Raw genomic sequence first — 18,209 nt, 5'->3', positions numbered from 1 at the left:
TTACTAAACTTTCATCACAAAACTTTTGTCTTGACAGGCCTACACAATAAAAATATTGAAAGATTTCACAAATGAATTGTAATCCCAAATATTGGGAAAAGAGTAAAGGATGAAGGAAAAATTCTACCAGTGTACTCTTTCTTCTCCATTTTACCTACAAATCCTAACATTTGAACATATGGATATGGAAACGAGGCAATGTGGTTGGATGAGTTAAGTCAACTAAAGGGCAACTTTCTTTTTTCAACTCAGTGCAATTAACGGCCGGCAATTTAAAAAGGAAAAAGTACTTGTGAAGTGGTATGCAAGTGTAAAGCAAGACAGATTACTATTTATACAAGAGCAACCAGTCTCATTTTTCTTTCTGCATTTAAGCTAAAAATCTGTGAAATCAATTAGGCACTTTCTGTGGATTATTTTATTAGAACTAACTTTGTATTAAGGATTCTAGAATACTGTCACAAGCAAAAGTCAAACTCTAAAGCTGACTTTTTGTGTACTTTGCTTTGACAAACTGATTTTCACAAGGTTAAGATTTTTAAAGTAGTAGTTCAGTAAATGTTTTAAATCTTAATTGTCAAAACTGCAATAGTTAAGAATGCAAACCACGATCAAGTTTTTATTAAAAGGCAAAGAAATTTCAGCTGAAATATCCTTTTAAATTTAGGCAATTTTCAAATTGAGTAGGGACAAATATCCGCTTCCAAATAAAATAAAGGGAATAAGTCACAAGTATGGTGAAATAGTGCTAAGGAAGCCATAAACGCATCTGATATTTTAATAATTTCAAAAATAAGTCCATCATAAAGAGGTTGAGATAGATGTCAAGTCTTTGAGATCTGTGATTTCAAAACTTGGTTTTGTGTAAGTCAAATGACAAGTCCACCAGCATTTACAGTTTTTAGGTTTTGAAAAATATCTTTTCATTCTTTATACACATGATCATCTAAAGTAAAAAACAGTACTTGAAACTTGCATCAACTAACTTTTCTTTGTCATAGATAACATGAAAAATATAGAAGCCTAGAAAAATGAGTTAAATTCACCAAAATTGGCAAACATTGGTAACTTTTACTTCAAAGATTTTATAGTAAATAAACAGATACATCTTTCAGTGGGTTCTCAAGCAATATACAACAAAGCGTGTACTTCTTACCAACATCACTATAAGACAGCAATGTATTCTCTTTAACTTTTACCTGTTGGTAATCCACTACAGGGTTTCCAAAACTTCTGCACATTGTGCTTTTCATATCAAATTTTTATTAAAGATCTTAGCTATTTTCTAAATGAATATCTTTTTTATTGGACTTTTCCCAATTACAAATGAAATTTCATTTTACATCTATAATTAGAAACAACACTTACTATGGGACTGTACAAATTTAGGTCAAAATAAAAATATATGTATTTTGTAGCTTCATAAAACATCATTTACTGAATCTTTAAAGAAAGTAGAAGTAACAGCAATATATGTAAAAGTAATGATTTAATGACTATAAGCAAGAAAAAGCAATAGAATTGTGCTTCTTTTGCAGACTGAGGACAATGAAATGTTTAGCTACAATTTTCCATACAAACATGAAACAATATTCATATAGAATAAACACCCTCACAAATAACTGATGGGTGATGAACAAACACCAAGTTCGACCAAAGCAAAACATAAACTGAAAAGTGTTGGGGTTGTTTATGTTTTAAATTTAACATACTTCCTCTATTTAAAAAATATCTGTAGAAGTTCATAATAAATTGCTTGTATTTCCAGACATTACAGAGAAGGCATATTCCATTGTTAATTGTTGTTAAAGCAATACTTAAGTTTGAAATTATTCTTATATTACATATTAAAATAACTTTAGATAAAATGCCTTCTTCCAGCAATTAGCTGGTTTTTTAAAAAAATTTGTTTTAGAATTAGTGACAAATATGCATTTTAAAAACACATTAATTCCACTATAACCAATGGAAAGTTAAAACACTATTTTCATATTCTTTAAAGCTTTTCTTTACTGCAACAATAATTTTCAAAGCAAACATGTATTATTGGAGGAAAGTCAGTATCATGATGACTTGCCAATTGCTTCCAATGAACAGAATTTAGAATTAGATATCCATGTTGGAAATAATTTATGCTGATAAAAGCAAGGCTCAACATAGGGCATGGGAATCTGCAAAGGTCGAACCAGCTGGGAGAATTTTAACAACCATTTCTGAATGCATGAAACACAATATTTTCTTTATAGTATTTATAAATATATCATACAATACTGTTTCCTGTTATGTCATATAACAATATGGCATTGTACAACAAGCATAATGCCATCTGATTCTTACAAAAGCGAATCATTTAAACAAGTCAGTAAAATAAAGGGTAGTACCCGCTTTTAGGCATACAGATTGTAAAACTGAAGTTTACTTTCCTTTGATCGGTTTTGCGTAGCAACAGAGAAGTAAAAATCAAACAGGAATCAAAATGGCTAAATATGCAAGAAATTGTTATTCACAGTGACATGGCTACATAGAATGCATTATTCTATGCTTATTCTTTCTGTTTGTTGAATTTCAAGATAAAAAGCACTTGTTTTCTACAGGTTCACAAAACAGCATAATAACAAGAACAATCAAGGAGAATGTAATGTAGGTGTTAGTTGAGATTAACAAACTATGGCCCAATGCTTCTATCCACTGCAGAGTATTTCCAAACCCAAACAATGGTTACAGAAACCATTTCACATCTTTCCTAACACACAGGAAACAAAACAAAACAAAAAACAAAAACCTTGCCTGCCTTCTCAGAATCCAATTCTTTATAGGAACAATCTTTCTTTTCAATTAACGTCCATATGAATATCACAGCTAGTCCATCTTTTATAGTCAAATTTAATGTCACTACAAAAGAAAGCAAATTGGACGATAGTCACATGTATTAGCATCTATAAAGCTGTAATGGCATGAAGATATCTATATAAATCAGGGGTTTAAAATTTTTTCCTTAATAGTCTCAGGAATCAACCAGATGAAGTTGCTGACGACCCATTTACAGATGATTTTCGAGGTCTATTGGCAAAGGAAGATTGGTGGTTACCGCTGGGGCTGTTGCTGGTTCCATTCATAGTACTGGAAATGTGAGGAAACTGTGGATGAGGAGACTGCACTGGAGTACTGGGGCTAGGCAAACAAGAAGAGGTGGAGGGAATACCTCCTGCTGGGCTGTTGGCCTTGTCACTCCCAGAGTCACTTTCCAGTTCTCCAGCATTTGTCAGTCCATCCCTCTGGTGACTGATCTTCATTCTTTTACAAGTAGGTCGAACTCTATATTTCAAAGGAAGTGGACCATTCTACAAAGTTAAAAGGAAAAAAAAATCACTCTTAACTTTACAGGCACTGGATCACCTTAATCTAAGAGTAGATAATACTACTTACCCTTCTCCAGGTATAAATGTAGGCAATATCCATTAGTGTATAGTAATCTTTCAAAGGTTCCTCTTCATACATAACATCAATCTATTGAGAGGTATTTCAATTATTAAGTAACAAAAGAGCAAAGATAAATCTACAAGCTTTTCTCATCTAAATATAATTCAAGAGTTCGAGAGTGCTTTAATTTTTTTTTCTCCAGACACTTGGTCAAAGAATTCTTCACATTTCAAATGGAAAACATTTACAGAAATTATTAAGGGATTTGTTTTCATGGAATAAAAAATATCCAAAATATTTTAAGAGATACATTAAACATTAACACTAAATTTAAATTTTTTAATATTGATTTTTAGATTTCAGGATCCAGAAAGAAAAAAAAATTAAATTAAAAAAATCTACATAAAATACATGAAAGCTATAAAGAAGGTACCTGGAAAGTATTAGGTATGTCCATTTTACTTCTGAGAAACTTTCTTAAGTGCATCACAGTCATTGCTGCTGGGCATCGTAAATATCTTTTATCATTCACCTAAGAGTACATGTACAAAAGTAATTTTTTTCAATTCCTAACTTTCAGAGAAGAAGAAAGTTTCAATTCAATTGCCTAAATGTGATATAAGGCACTAATACCAAAATCAGATGCAACTAAACTCAACTATACTTTGCATTTACTATTATAATGAATACTAAATGAATTAATTTCTAGTACACTTGAAGTACATTAAGATATTAAACATGAACTATGTAAAATAATTTGTAAGAGCAACCATATATAAATTCTAATTATCAAATATCCTATGTAGATCCCTCATAAACATTGAACATGACCATTTTCTTCTAATTATCAGCAGCACTTGACCCCAGAATATTCTAAAGAGCAACAAAACCCTTCATAAAATCTAGAATCCATAATTCTTCACCATTTCTATAATACAGAACATACCTCCTCCTTAGACTTCTCTTTGTCTTTGTTTACTTTGCGATCCAATCTAAGAAATAAAAACTTATTAGTGAAACAATGTATCTAATAGACATATTAGCATAAAACAGATTTCCTAGAGAATTTACCTATTCTGGTCAAAGAATTCAATAGATAAGCTTATAATCTCATCATCAGTTATAATTCTCTTATCTTCATCTGCAACTTCTCCTCTATCTTCATTAGAGCCATTGGCAGCTATAAAGACATTACAAAATTTAATATTTTAACAATTAGACATTTAAAATAATTTAGACATAGGAAAATGGAAGGGGTACTCTGAAGTAAACTCAATTTTAATAAATTTTAATTACTATAAGTCTCCCCCCAAATAAAATAATTTCTACCCCCCACCCCCCTCACAAAGTTTACCATCAGCTGAAGGATGAGCTGCATAAAAATCCCTTCTTCTCTTCATTTCATCTATGGGGAGGGGGGAGACGAGATTCAAACATTTGGTATAGCAGATAAAACCAATGAATAATCTTTTTAAATTCTTGCAAGCAAGTTACTCACTTTTGAAAAGCCCTGGAACTAATTTGTATACAATGTCTTGAAGTGTTTTATCGGACCTGAAAAAGAATAAGTGAACCATCGACTAATATGGCAAAACTAAAAACGTTCCTAAGTTTTTATAGATTCTTTGTGTGTGTGTGTGCGCTATAGCATTTTACTTGATTGTGATGCTATCTATAACTACACTAAAATAAAAACTATGACAGTAAAGTTCTCTACATAGTAGTACTTTTTTAAATCAGCAAAAACATACTTTGTGCCTTTCAAGTTACTAAATTTTCTAGTATGAATAGAGAATAGAGAGAATAAGGAAGGACTTTAAAAATCTTATTCTCATCTGTCATGAAGTCAAGAAAGGAATACAAAAAGAAGAACTATTTCAGTTTTTAAAGGACAATAAAAAGTTAAAATCATTAGAATAGTATTGAACATTGTCTAAGCTTGGTCACCATTAAAAGAAATTTCTAAGAAATTATCTTTAGAAATTATTAAAAGACTACTCTCCACAAAGCACCAATCACCTTCTCTCTGTAAATTATGCAACTCCAATAACAATTACAAACAAAGACTTCAATCATTTTCCTACCTTATATTCAGCAGTGGTCTGGTTTTGTGAACTTGGACATCACAGATAGGACAATACTTGCTGGTCTCCAGGTAACGTACAATACACGTTTTACAGACTAGAAGTAGAAATATGTAAATTTAGAAATCAGAAGCTAATTAAAATAGTGTCAGAAACTGAGAATTAAAAGCAAGATGGTAAATACCAAAAGGTATTTCCAAGGAATCAAACTATTAATATCCTGACTACACTTACACATTGCATACTGGTAATAAAGTAGGTAGTAATAAAAAATCAATAAATTGAAGAGAAGAAAATGACTCCTATCAGTCTGTACCAATATTCCCAAGGATTATGGTAAATGCTAATAATTCTTATAAACTTCAGGATGAAATACGGAAATATAGGTGACACAAAAGAAGGGAGCTAAAGCTTTGTACTTACAGGAATGCAGACATTCTATTATGGTTGTGGCATCAATGAAGTACCCTCCACAAAGCACACACATTAGGTGGGGATTTAGCTCAGTGATCTTGATTCTGGTTGTTCGATGCATTTCTGCTTGATGAAAGATCCTGTAAGACAGAGATATTGGCCATAACTCAAAGAAAATGAATCAAGATTATCTCTAACTCCTAGTAATTGTACACTCTGAAACGCTGAGGCATTCATAAAACTCGTTTAACACTGTACAGCTGGACAGTCCCAACGTTTTCTACAGAAGGAATTTACTAATCAGATCTGAGTGAATTCTACTGAAATGGTGAAAAAGATCCAACTAAAGTTACATCTGATCTCTCAGGTCATTCCTGGAGAGAGATGAAAAGGTCTGGGGTGGGGGCTGGGAGCCTAGCATATTTGAGCCTCTTTCTTCCATTTGTCCTCCAGCCTAGCAGCCCCAAGGCTGCTACTGACACCACAGTCCCCTAGATATTTACTAATCACTAGTGCTTGTTCCAGGTCTCCAAATTTATTGTAAAACTTCCTCACAGATCTTCAGTCGAAAATCCTGGGGTTCTGGTAGTTTTAGACGGTTCAAGCAACCAGAACCTGGCAGGTTTTTACGCTTACAAAAGGAAAACAAATTCTGTTCTATCTGCATCCCTGGAATTTCCGGAGCTGGGTGCTGGCCGGAGGAGAAGCACCTCTAGTCAGCCTCTGGGCTGGGGCCTGAGCTCGGAGGACGGCCGGGGGGCCGGGATGCGAGGGGCGGATCCGGCGGCGCCCGGGGCTCAGTCTCGCTCCGGATTCGGAACTCGCCTCAGTCAGGGTTTCCATAGCAACTTACACTTACACTTGGCATCCGGCCACTGCTGCAACTCCGCGCAGAGCCCGGCCCGAGCCCCGAGCCTCCGCGGGCGTGCGGGGCTGCCGAGCGGCTTGCGCGGGGGAGGGGCGGCGCGGCGCGGGGGCGGGGCCGGCTTGGGGGCGGGGTGGGTGCGGGCGCTGCCGGCGCGGAGGTGGGGCGGGCCCGCGAGGTCCTCCGGCCCGGGATCACCCGCGGCCGCGACCCGTCAAGCAGCTTAGGGGACCTCAGAGCCTGTGGCGGCAAACTGCTAAAGAAAATGCAAACTGCACTCCCGGCCATTTCGGACACTCTTGGGGGCCTCTTTCCACGTAGACTGGGTGCGAAGACCTTGTTTCATATCTTGATTCTTTCAGACTGTCCTATTAGCAATCGCTAGGTCAAAATTTCTCCAAGGGACCTTTTGAGAATTGCCAACTGTGCACTTAGCCCCAAACTGTCAAGGCTTAAGTTGCAGGGATGTTTACTGAACCGAACCTCTTTAAAGCTTCCTTCTCTAATAAGACGTTCTCCTGTAGATTAGATGAATCAAAGTTTTGGATGGGCTGAAAACTGAATTTGTTTTACAAAGCGGGTGGAGATGGGGGTGGGGGGCAAAAGCACTGTGCTTTATTCGAACAAACCATGCTGGAAGCTAGAAAAACTAATCGGTAGGATAGTGACAATATGTAAAGAACCATGTGACCAGCCCATTCCCAACGCTAAATCAACACCTTGTCAACCCACAGTAACGATAGGAGAGGAAAAACAAATGTCATTTTTCTCAGCCTAACGTCCATATAAACCCCCCTGAATCCCCACACGATGAAATAAAATTCTCAAAAGATAATATACATTATAGAAAAGTCACGGTGGGGAACAGTCTGCAACAATACACCACAGGGCAATCAAGGAAGTCAATTACTTCGTGTAGTAGTGCTGAAAAGTACCATTTCTTACTATCACCCTACTACATTCACTTTAGAACCTGAAATAGACTAAGGTTCTAGACCTGACTGGACTACTGCTGCCTTGAATGGAAATCTAGGAACTTGTGAAACCTGCAGTAAGATGCCTCTGAGGCTTTATTTCTTAAGGAATCTTAATGCAGAAGAGGGAAATACCAATCAACATACCTCAATAGCTGAAATTGAATTGAGTACTGAAAAAATGGCCTTAAACAAACCAAACCTCTTATGAAAGTGACCCCAGTGACAACCAGTAACCTCACCCAGAAAACTTCATGTGTTATTCCTCAAACATCTTTGGACTACTTGTTTAGAATAATACTGACAACATATGTTAACATAAATCTAAGTGGCCTGGCAGAGGGGCTGTAGAAGGAGCAGTGCCCTAAAGAGTAGCAATATTTAAAATTGTACTTGATGATTAAAGACCAGCCTTCTTGGTGCTTAAAGAAAACTCTCCTTGTGAAACCACAGGATCTTTCCTAGAAAGATAGTTAGCAAGGTGATAACTTCTATTTGCCTGTGAAAGTATATCACACTAACACCATGGATCATGAAGTTCACCAAGGGGCTCCAATAAAAACAGCTGCCTTTATTTCTTCTCTAACTTACAGAAAACCAAACACCACACAAACACAATAGTAACTTAGAGAATAATCAAACTTCAATGGAGGGTTATCTACTGGTTGGCTTTGAACATTTAAGTCCTATGTACTTGACCCAAAAACCCTTTCAAATTCATCCTAAGGCTTAATTCACACAACTCTCTCTCAGTTCAGAAGAATTTGGCCACAGTCCTATTAGTGTTTACAATGCAAATAAATATTACTTTGTTGCTTATATAAAAATCAGCCCTTAATCTTTTTATCCAATTTGAAAGTACTGACAATCTAATGAGGACTTCCAAAATGTTTGACATGTTTGATAAGGTTTAAGAAAAACGTCTTGCACCTTAGAAATAAAAACCTACTAGGTTTCAACAAAGAAAGTGCCCTTAAGCTACTAAAAATGCACCAACGAACATGCTGGTAATGTTCAAGAACATGTTCAGCTGGGACTGTCAGTTTTTAATTGGAGGCCTAACACTAGTAATGTCAAAATGAAGGAAAACAGAAACAAGATCTTATGTTAACAATCAGCTTGACTACTGCAATCTAAGAAATGCAAATTAACTCCATAACTCTAGTTGGTGCTCACAGCTCTATATAAGTATGGCTAAAGTTGGGGTTAACTTGACTCTTTGGGAGAATTTTGCATATTTGGACACTTAAATACATCCAATAAATCAGTGGTAGAGTATCAATGGATTTATAAAATATAATTAAATGTGTAATTTTCTTACAAAAGCTTGTATGTGTGTGTATTTGCATGTAAATGGTCTTCTATGGCTTCAAAGATATTGTTACTAGGGGGCAAATTAATTTGTACAGGTAGGTTATTTCAAACATCTCTACACTTCGAAGGAGATGTATGGAAATGAACTCAAATATAAAAATTTTGCTCATAAAATCAACTTCTGAGAAAATTTTCATTGGTCTACTTAAAACCCAAATGTTATTATTTGGACTAAACAGTCTAATAAATTGTACTGTCAACCATTTACATCCTTAAGTATCAGGTCTTTAGTGTACCTTATAATGTGTTTCCAAAACTTGGGGTTAAAATTCCTCTATAATTTGAGCTACTCCTAACACTCATCAGAACACTAACTTACACTTGCGTTTGGATAAATATGCTGGGAATTTCGCCTACTTAAAGGGAAGGGGTTAATACATGATTCTCTTTCAAATATTGAACCGTGACCACTAAGCCCACTAAATCCTTTTATTGCAATTGGGAATGATCAAAGTCTCTCTACTTGTTTACTTCCAATTATTAACTGTAAATCTCTGGGGAAAAGATCATGCTCTATCGCTGTCAAGCCCAAATGACTGCGTAAACATAAGCAATCAACTTTTTAGTGCTCATTTTCTAAAGCATCCCTTTACCACATGACCTATGCTGACATCTAGCAAAACACATAAAACACAGTGGACTTAAGTCACGATTCTGGGAGCATCCCAAAGTAGAGGTAGAGAAGAGAAGTCGCAATCTGTGCCAAGGGGTTGGGGGGAAAAAGGAAAAGGGGGGAAAGACGTGGAGAAAAGAAACCTCTACCAAGACTAACGTCCAGTCACCATCTTCACTTCAAAAAAAAGCTCCAAATTTGAAATGCCCACTTCCCGGTGAGCACGTCCCAACAATGTTCACAACACTTGTCCAAGACTCTCAACAAATACCACCTTGAAAACTTTACCATTTTCCACACAAATGCAGAAGACCTTGGAAACAACTGGGAACCGCCATCTTACAAGCCATCTAATTTCACACAAGTGTCCCTCCAACTTAAGTTAATAACATTTTTGTTGGGGCTCTCTCCAGTCTAACAACCACCTTGGCGGGATCGCTGCCCCCCACGTAACCCGTCCCTATAAAATGGGGGCGTTCCCTCGATGTTCAAACCCCTCAAAAGCCCTTTCTTCGGGAGAGGAGGGAAGCCACTTGACCCAAGCAGCTCCCGATTTCAGGAGCCCGTCCCCGTTTCATCAAAATCTACCTCTCAACAAAGGGCGCTGTGGCCGGGAGAGCCGCGGAGGCTGGAAATAGAAGTGTTCTTCTCGGGGACCATGTGCGTCGCGAGGGTGCAGAGGGGCGCGCGGGGGAGAAAGGAACTAAAACGTGGGGCCGCGCGCGGCGCGTCCGGGCTGAGCGGGCGGCGGCGGCTGGAGCGGCGCCGAGCCCGGCTGGCGGCGGCGGCGCGGGCTGCGGGTCGGTCCCGGCGCCGCGGGAGGCGGCGGGCGGCGGGCGCGCGCTCGCGGCGCGGGGCAGGCGGCGCGCGGGCGGCGGCGGCGGCGGCGGCGGCGGCGGGCGGCGGGGCTCGGCGCCCACGCTGTCAGCGCCCTCCCGGCCGGCGCGGGCTAGGCGCGGGGGGGCCGCCTCCCGGCCACCGCGGCCGGTCCGAGCCCCGCGCGGCCCCCGCCGCCCCCCGGCCCAGTCCCGGAGGCGCCTCGCCTCCTACGTACCCGGAAAAAGCAGCCGGCGAGAGGCGATCGAAGCGGGCGGAAAAGACAATGAAAGTTAAAAGTCGTTCAGCAGAAAATGAATGTGAGCCAAGCGGCCATCTTGAAGCGAGCTGCAGACGCCGCTGTCAATGGGCAACGAGCGCAGCCGAGAAGAGCCGCGGCCGCCGCGCTCGGCTCATGCTGCCTCCCGAGCCCGGCCTCCTCCTCCTCCTCCGCCTCGGCCTCCTCCTCCTGGGCCTCCTCCTCCTCCTCCGCCTCGGCCTCCAACGCCTCCTCCTCCTGGGCCTCCTCCTCCTCCTCGGCCGCCGCCGCCTCCTCCCGCTCCGCACTCGGGGGAGGGAGCGCGCGGAGGGGGCGCGATCGGTATTATTCTGCGGGGCTGGGAGGTGTTTCTAATCCGGATCGGGGCTCCCTCGCCAACATCCCCATTGTCTCGCCCAGATCTCTGCCTTTAATACTACGATTATTATTTCATAGTTGCTGTGGGGGTAGGAAGGCGGGTGGGGGGCGCCGTGTGTGTGTGTGCGGGCGGTGAGGCGGGGGGAGGGGAGGAAGGATGAGGAGGGGGAGGGGAGGGTGGAAAAAAATGCACCGCTGAAGGCAGAGTGGAAACTGACACCGGCTCCAAAATGGCTCAGAGTCCGCCCGCCCCCTCCCCCTGCCGCCCCCCCACCGGGTCACGTGCTCCCCTCATTCCTTAAGGGCGGCCTGGGAATTAGTGTCGGTGTAGTCGGGCCCGTGGCCGCCCCCTCCCCTCCGAGCCGCGCGCCCAGCCCCCTCCTCCTCGCTCTGCGCCGCGGCGGCGCTGGCGCTGGCGCGGTAGCAGAGACATTTCTCCACAGCGCCACACGCGCCACCCTACTCTCGGCGCGGGCATCGCTCCGGCCCCGCACGCCGCGCAGCCCAGCCCACCCCCCCCCCGTTATTTCTTTCTCTCGAACGCCCGCCTCCGCCCGTGGCGCACTCGTCCGCGGACTCTCGCGGACCGGGGCACCCATCCGCTGCCCTCGGCGCGGTCCTGCCGGTTCTACGCGCCGCGGCCCAGACTCTGGCGCCGAGGCGCGGAACCTGCGCCGGAGTTGGGCTCACGGAAACAACAGCGCCCGCCCCAGTCCTCCCGCGGCCGCGCCCGCCCCTTCCCCTCTGCCGGCGACCAAGGCGGGGCGCGCGCAGGCAGCGGCTAGCTCCGGGGCAGGGCTCCTCGCCGGGCGGGCGGCGAGGGTCGGACTGCGGGCGAGCCCTGCAGCGCAGGTAACGGACCGCCTTCGGCCGCCACTCGGCTCCTTTCCCGCAGCTGGGCTCCTCGCCGACCCGGAGAGCGCATCCTCTCCAACTATTGAATGCGGATAAAAAGCGGTCGTTAAAAGTTAACGCTAATCGTGTCTAGCTCCTCTCACAAAGTAATAATTAACACACCGACTCCAAACACAACGTCACCACTCTTTTGTGGGAACATCAGCTTATTTATTCAGGGTGTAATATTACTTCCTTTCGTAAGAGTTGAAAAAGACAAAACAGAAGAAATGTACAGTTAATACTAAAGACAATTAAAATACTTAGGCAGAATTTCCCTCTTAATCCTTTCACATGTGTCAAAATTGATGAGTATCATAAATTCAAAAGGAGTGACTTTTTTTTTCTACTGAAAATGAGGACTTCCAGCTCGCACAAATGATGCTTCCACTGAAGGCAAGACGCATCTGGTTTTTCTCTAGATTCGGCGATCTTTAGCGTCCCCAAGTTACAACTGAGTTGCTCTTTCCAGGCTTTTTGAAGCATCTTTAAGTTTCCCCACCAAGTCCTAAAATATGTAATATAATGCCATGTTTTAAGGATGAGACATATAACGAAGTATCCAAGTTCGAGGGATGCAAGAAAAAAGTCGGAGAACACTGTCAATACAAGTTTAGAATTCACTGGAATTTTAACTTTGACAAACCAGTATCCATGAAAAGAAGCATTTTCCCTAAAATATCTTCAAATCGGATATTTGCCCTCAGTTTGAAACATGATTTCTTAACTGCACGGTGTATCTAAATTAAATGTCTCAAGTTATCTAACGAAGGTTATGCTGTGTGTGTGTGTGTGTGTGTGTGTGTGTGTGTGTGTATAGAAAGTTTAAAGTTTGTTACATTGAGATGACTGCAGGAGATGTCTTTGAAAGTTTCATTTTTATCTAAGTTTCCAAGACTGATCTGCATTTTTTAAGTACTAAGAAATAAATTCGTTGTTATGCCCATCAATGTACTTTTCAATTTTCCCAATCTTACACTGGCAGTATTAAAATTTTAGTATCATACTTTTCTTTTCATAAAAAGTCATTTAAAACTGCTGCTTAACAACCCAATTTTGAAAAGTTTAATTCAATTTCTGAGAGGAAAGAAGATATTTTCAAAGTCATGCTTTTAATTTTACTGTATCTTACTGAATCAACCTCATGAATTGCAGGAATTTACAATAAACATTACACTTTAGAAATATTTTTTAATTAGAAGGAAGAACACTATAGACTACTAGTAACATCTTCATTTCCAAAGTGAAGTCCATGTTAAAATATTGCTTTTCAAGCCCCTTTCTCATCATCTTCTTAACCAAGAGTCATTTATCTGCTGACAAGTGGTTATTTCTCTATTAAACTTTCCACACAATAATTCTCTTTATAAAGGAGCATATTCAAAGATACTAATACTGTACCTGTAATTGTTCCATGCTGCAACTAAAACTAATCTCTGGGTAGGATTGGGAATCAGTGTTCTAGGGAAGAAAAAATGCTGTTTATTTAAATCAAGAAAATTTAAATTTTCATTATATATTTCATTTTTAGACAGGGGTTGTCTATACATACCTCTACATTTAACGTCACCAAATATGCAGGTTTGTACATTTTATGAAGTTGACTGGTCTAAAACAATACAATATGTACATGTTAGTAATTATTTCTAAAAAGTTCCCTAAATCCCTTTGGAGAACAGTTTGCTAAACTTTACCTTTATCTGATATTCCAAGCGCCAAGAAACATCAGTTATATGAGGGAGAGATCTACCTATACTGAAAGATACAATGATAATTGTATATGGTATCTACAGAAAACTTTTCAGTATTTATCTTTTGCTAAGAATGTCTACCACTTCCTCATCTTCTTTTAATCCATTCTGAATTTAAAACACTGTTAAACTTCATTTCAAATTCTAAAGAGTAAAAGCATTATAAAATTATCTCAATTATCTTTTATCTTTAAAACATTAGCTTAACTTCAATTGTTTCATTTGCCCTTTGGCCTTTTTCTTTGGGTCAGGATCCCAGTTTTTTTGCACTATTTTGTTTCACACCAGCATTCTCCATTCATACCTGCAAGTGAAAAGTGCCTCAGCTTGACACCATATACAGAACCTACCTTCCCAGTAGGATTTCTAGAGAATTCTTATTATTCTGGGGAGAGGGGAAAAAAAGAAAAAGAAAACACATCTTTGTAAATAGTGGAAAAAAAAAGTGGTAATTGTTAATTTAAAAATTCAAAGTAAGAAACCTGATATTCTGTGCAAAACAGTTCTATTCGCTCTCTGTCAAATTTACAGTCTTCTAGATATGTGCTAGAGGGAGGGAAATGCCAAAGTTTAGTCTGCATTTTAAAAACTGAAATTGCAATCATAAAGATATTATTTGAAAATAAATGAGTATTTAAATAAATCCTGTACCTTAGAGTTGACTTGTCAGCTCGGTGCTTTCCTGCCTCCAGTATGTAAGTTGCAGCTGCCGCATGACAATGTTTTAAAACCACAGGGTCAATATGTTTCAAGTCTGGGTGATCTAAAATGAATTAATTGCCAATGATGCCTGTGATAATAAGTTCTTTATAGTCATATTTCCAAAAAGGATATTTTAATTTAGATAAAAATCCCCTTTAACAAGATAACAAAAATAATTCAACTTTAGGAACTGTCAATTTTATGGAAATGAGATGAGCTGCAAGGACAATTGCAAAACAATAAAGAGAACACATCAATAATCCTGTCTTTAATCTGTTTTCAATTACCTTCTTTTGCCTTAGCATTTTATTATAAAAAAAAAAAAACATGGCTCCCAAAGAAAAAATAACTATACAGTGGTCATTCTAACACTGAAGTAAATTCAAAGGGAAAAACAAGATAAACGTTTTACATGATGAAAATTTTATGATAACTTTCACTCTAAAAATGATGAAACTTTAGGGTAAATGGCTCCGTGGACATTAATACATCAAGAGAGGTGGAAAGGAGAGCATGAATTCAGAATATAAAATAGAAATTTCAAAATTCCAACAGTATTTTCAGGTTTTGACAGTCATCTTTTTTTTTTTTTTTCCTTTTGAGATTTACCCAGGTGGTGGTTACTATTTTCGTTTGAAGAACTTCCACTTTCATATTTTTTGCACAAGTGTCTAGTTCATGAACTACAGGGAAAAAAAAACCAAAAATTTGAATTGTTGATACATTTAAGAAAATTATCTAAAAGCGGTCTGTCTTAAAATATTCTCCTAGTCCATACTGATACTGCACTCCGAAATCGCTGATGAGACCTCTTAAGAGACTCGCCTTCTGGTAACTGGTGCGGAACAAAACATTATGCATCCTATTTAAGGGATCTAGGGGAAGAACCGGTGTAAAACACACTAAGCAGGAGTGTTGGAGAGATAATAGGAACCCGAGGTATTCTCCTGGTCGGAATATGTCAACACTACTTGAACTAGTAAGTGCTTAGGGAACAGACCTTTTAAACCTTTGCTAGCCTAGTCCAGGAAGCTTGAATTACAAGGAGCTCCTCTGATGAAGTCCAAGTGTCAAAAGAGCCACTGTCTCAGACCAGTCTGAAAACCTTAGATGTTTAGGCCACAAACAAGACTTGAACACGGGCTTTATGAAGAAAGGAACAAAGAGACTGGGAGGGAAATCGGGCCAAGAACGTGTACTCGGCTGTGTGCAGGTGCCAAGAGGGGACAGAACAATGCTCAGGGTCCGCTCTGGGTCCTGGAAGAGTCACGTCTCCACACTCCGTCCGGAGCGAAGGGCAAAGCCCGGAGACTTCCTCTTCCCGGGGCTTTCCCCCTCTCGCTCTTCTCCTCCGAGCGCCCCCTCCACCCAGGCCGGTCCAGCTCCGAGTCGAGCTGCTTACCTAACACGGCCTCGTCCGCCTGGGCGTCCAGCAGGCTCTGGAAAGCCGCCCGGAGGAGAAGCGTGAAGGCGTTGGAGTCAAAGGAGCCGGGATCAGCCAGCATCTGGAAGCCTTTCTGCACAGACTCCGAGAGCTCCATTGTGAGCGCGCCGTGACCTTCGACATGCGCACCACGTGACACGCGCCGCGCGCTCAGCTGATGCGGCCGCGCGCGCACGCGGCTCGGGGCGGCGGCGCGGGCTGCAGGGCCTCCCAGCCCCGGGCCTCCCCGCCTGCCCGGCGGCCTCCGCGCCCCCAGCCCCCGCTTCCGTCCAGCCCTTCCTTCTGAGCCAGCCGCTGGAGCTGCAGAGCCTCCGCCAGAAGGGCGGCCACGGGCGCTTTGTGAACGCGCTGGGCGCTTTCTCTCCACTCGGCGCTCACACAGGGTGGTCACCGCTAAGTTCCCCGAAAGCCCCTGGGGAGGTGGCGGGCCGCGTCCCGGCCGGCCCCCACCTCCCGGCCAACTGCGCCCTCCCGGCTCCTCACCCAGCGCGAAATCCTGCGGGGAGCCGCGATTTAAGGCAGCTGGTTTTGTTTATTTTTGTGGGGTTTTGTAACTCACCAGTTGGACTATGAAGCACTGCCCTTTTAGGAGCGAGACCGTAGACATCTGGTTTGTTTTCACCTTTCCCTTGTCATCTCTTTCCTGCGTGGTGTGTGTGTACACAGAGCTACATCCATAAAGAGCGCGTGTGAGCGTACCGTTCTTCAACAATTGGGAGATTAATAAATTATTCATGAACAGATTTGACCGGATTATTTTAAAAAATTATATACCACTGCAAATAAACACCTTTCGAAGGCAAACTGCAAGACAAATTTTGTGCTACTGAATTCAGTACATCTGTGGGTCCAGGTTTAATTACTCAATCGAGTCTTCATAAATATATTAAGACAGTTGTTAGTAAAGTACGGCTTGTAATGGCAGTATCTTTATTAGAAGTGAGTTGCTGTCTCAGATATCCATAACTTTAAAGATTTAAACTCTGTATAAAGTTTAACTTCCCCTGTATTTCGACAAAGTTGGTTTGGAGAGCAGCAGAGATTCTTAAGAAAAAAAAAAAAAGCGAAGTAAAGTAAATTAGGTTGTTGTTATTATTATTATTGTTATTATTATTAGAACTGGAAAAGTAAAAACTACAAGTTTTTGAAGGATGGAGGGAAGGGCTACAGAACAAGACATGTGTTTTAGTCTTCAGGGGAGATTATTTGCAATGTTAGAGTCAACGTGAAACCTTTTCTTCTTTGGCATAATTTGGTACCTATTTGGGAAAACATTTTTAATGAATACAGCCAAAATTTAATCTTGCATCAATATGTAGTGAGTAATTCATTTCACAGTAATAGGACGCAAATGGAATAATTTAGCGTCAGTAACAGGTTGAGTAACTACTCAGTCCTACTTTGAAAGCTTTGAAAGGCACGTGCACTTGGAGAGAGTATAGCAGCAATGAAAGGTTTAAAAGTTCTCCTAAGGTCTTTATGAAACAAACACCTATTAATCATGTTCATCTTTTCTTCCCATCTTTCATTTTCTTTCTAAATTCCTTACTTCTCATCCGTAGTAAACTGTCAGTTGAAAAGTTTCCACTAATCTGATTTACACAGGGAATATTTTGCAGAGAAGAACTGTGTAAATGTTAAACAATATTAACACCCAACCTCATTATGTTTATTACACATGTTTTATGACCCAGTATAGTACTGATTGTTAATACCCTAGTAGAATTTGAATCTAGAACTCTAATCATATTTAATTTAGTGTCAAAGAAGAAAGTACTAATGCCTGAGCATGGATTTTTAAATGTTATTTTAAAAGAGAAGAGTAAACACAAGTGGTTGTGAGTTTGTGGGCATAAAACTTAGGAAATTCATGAGGATTGTTTCCATAATAACTGTCCTGTTACTCTCTTGCCCATATGTAAGTACTTTCTTTTAGAGGATGTTTGTACTTTTCTGCCTGAATATATTCATATGTTAGGCCCAAGTGCTGGGTACATTTCCAGCTCACACAAAAATTTTAAACATACTTTTCTGATGCTGGAAAAACTGCATTTTCCTGCTGCAGGTACATTTATTTCAACTATCTTCAAAGAAGGCACAGGATTAAACATTTGTTTGAATGTAAAATATGTGTATCTTTGACAAGTCATTGAAATAGAAAAGTATGATCATTAAAAGACATATTTGCTCATGATTACTCAGATGTAGACTTTCTTGGTGG

At 40.6% G+C, this 18,209-nt stretch overlaps 2 protein-coding genes across 4 annotated transcripts; both read right to left on the bottom strand.

Moving 5' to 3' along the window:
• Nucleotides 1-549: 549 nt before the first annotated feature.
• On the bottom strand, nucleotides 550-10,936 carry BMI1 (BMI1 proto-oncogene, polycomb ring finger). 2 transcript variants are annotated; one of them, XM_081298787.1, is made up of 10 exons: nucleotides 10,333-10,547; nucleotides 5,928-6,058; nucleotides 5,505-5,601; nucleotides 4,919-4,974; nucleotides 4,775-4,825; nucleotides 4,492-4,600; nucleotides 4,367-4,412; nucleotides 3,854-3,952; nucleotides 3,427-3,507; nucleotides 550-3,341 (listed from the first exon to the last, which is right to left on the bottom strand). In XM_081298787.1, exons 2-10 carry the CDS (start codon nucleotides 6,037-6,039, stop codon nucleotides 3,012-3,014), a joined length of 981 nt encoding a protein of 326 aa, XP_081154913.1. In that variant the 5' UTR covers nucleotides 6,040-6,058; nucleotides 10,333-10,547; the 3' UTR covers nucleotides 550-3,011. The 2 variants fall into 2 exon arrangements, with proteins under 2 accessions (XP_081154913.1, XP_081154912.1); XM_081298786.1 differs by lacking the exon at nucleotides 10,333-10,547 and adding an exon at nucleotides 10,799-10,936 and having other exon boundaries at nucleotides 574-3,341.
• Nucleotides 10,937-12,240: 1,304 nt separating this feature from the next.
• On the bottom strand, nucleotides 12,241-16,638 carry COMMD3 (COMM domain containing 3). 2 transcript variants are annotated; one of them, XM_081298789.1, is made up of 9 exons: nucleotides 16,548-16,638; nucleotides 15,947-16,102; nucleotides 14,494-14,605; nucleotides 14,325-14,388; nucleotides 14,193-14,227; nucleotides 13,786-13,846; nucleotides 13,644-13,700; nucleotides 13,493-13,552; nucleotides 12,241-12,599 (listed from the first exon to the last, which is right to left on the bottom strand). In XM_081298789.1, exons 2-9 carry the CDS (start codon nucleotides 16,083-16,085, stop codon nucleotides 12,540-12,542), a joined length of 588 nt encoding a protein of 195 aa, XP_081154915.1. In that variant the 5' UTR covers nucleotides 16,086-16,102; nucleotides 16,548-16,638; the 3' UTR covers nucleotides 12,241-12,539. The 2 variants fall into 2 exon arrangements, with proteins under 2 accessions (XP_081154915.1, XP_081154914.1); XM_081298788.1 differs by lacking the exon at nucleotides 16,548-16,638 and having other exon boundaries at nucleotides 15,947-16,428.
• Between the last annotated feature and the right edge of the window lie 1,571 nt (nucleotides 16,639-18,209).

Source organism: Spermophilus citellus (assembly GCF_964194105.1).
Source record: "Spermophilus citellus genome assembly, chromosome: 6".
In the NCBI taxonomy this organism is placed as follows: Eukaryota; Metazoa; Chordata; class Mammalia; order Rodentia; family Sciuridae; genus Spermophilus; species Spermophilus citellus.
The sequence above is the reverse complement of the archived record's forward strand: the minus strand, read 5'-3'. Positions and strand labels throughout refer to the sequence as shown.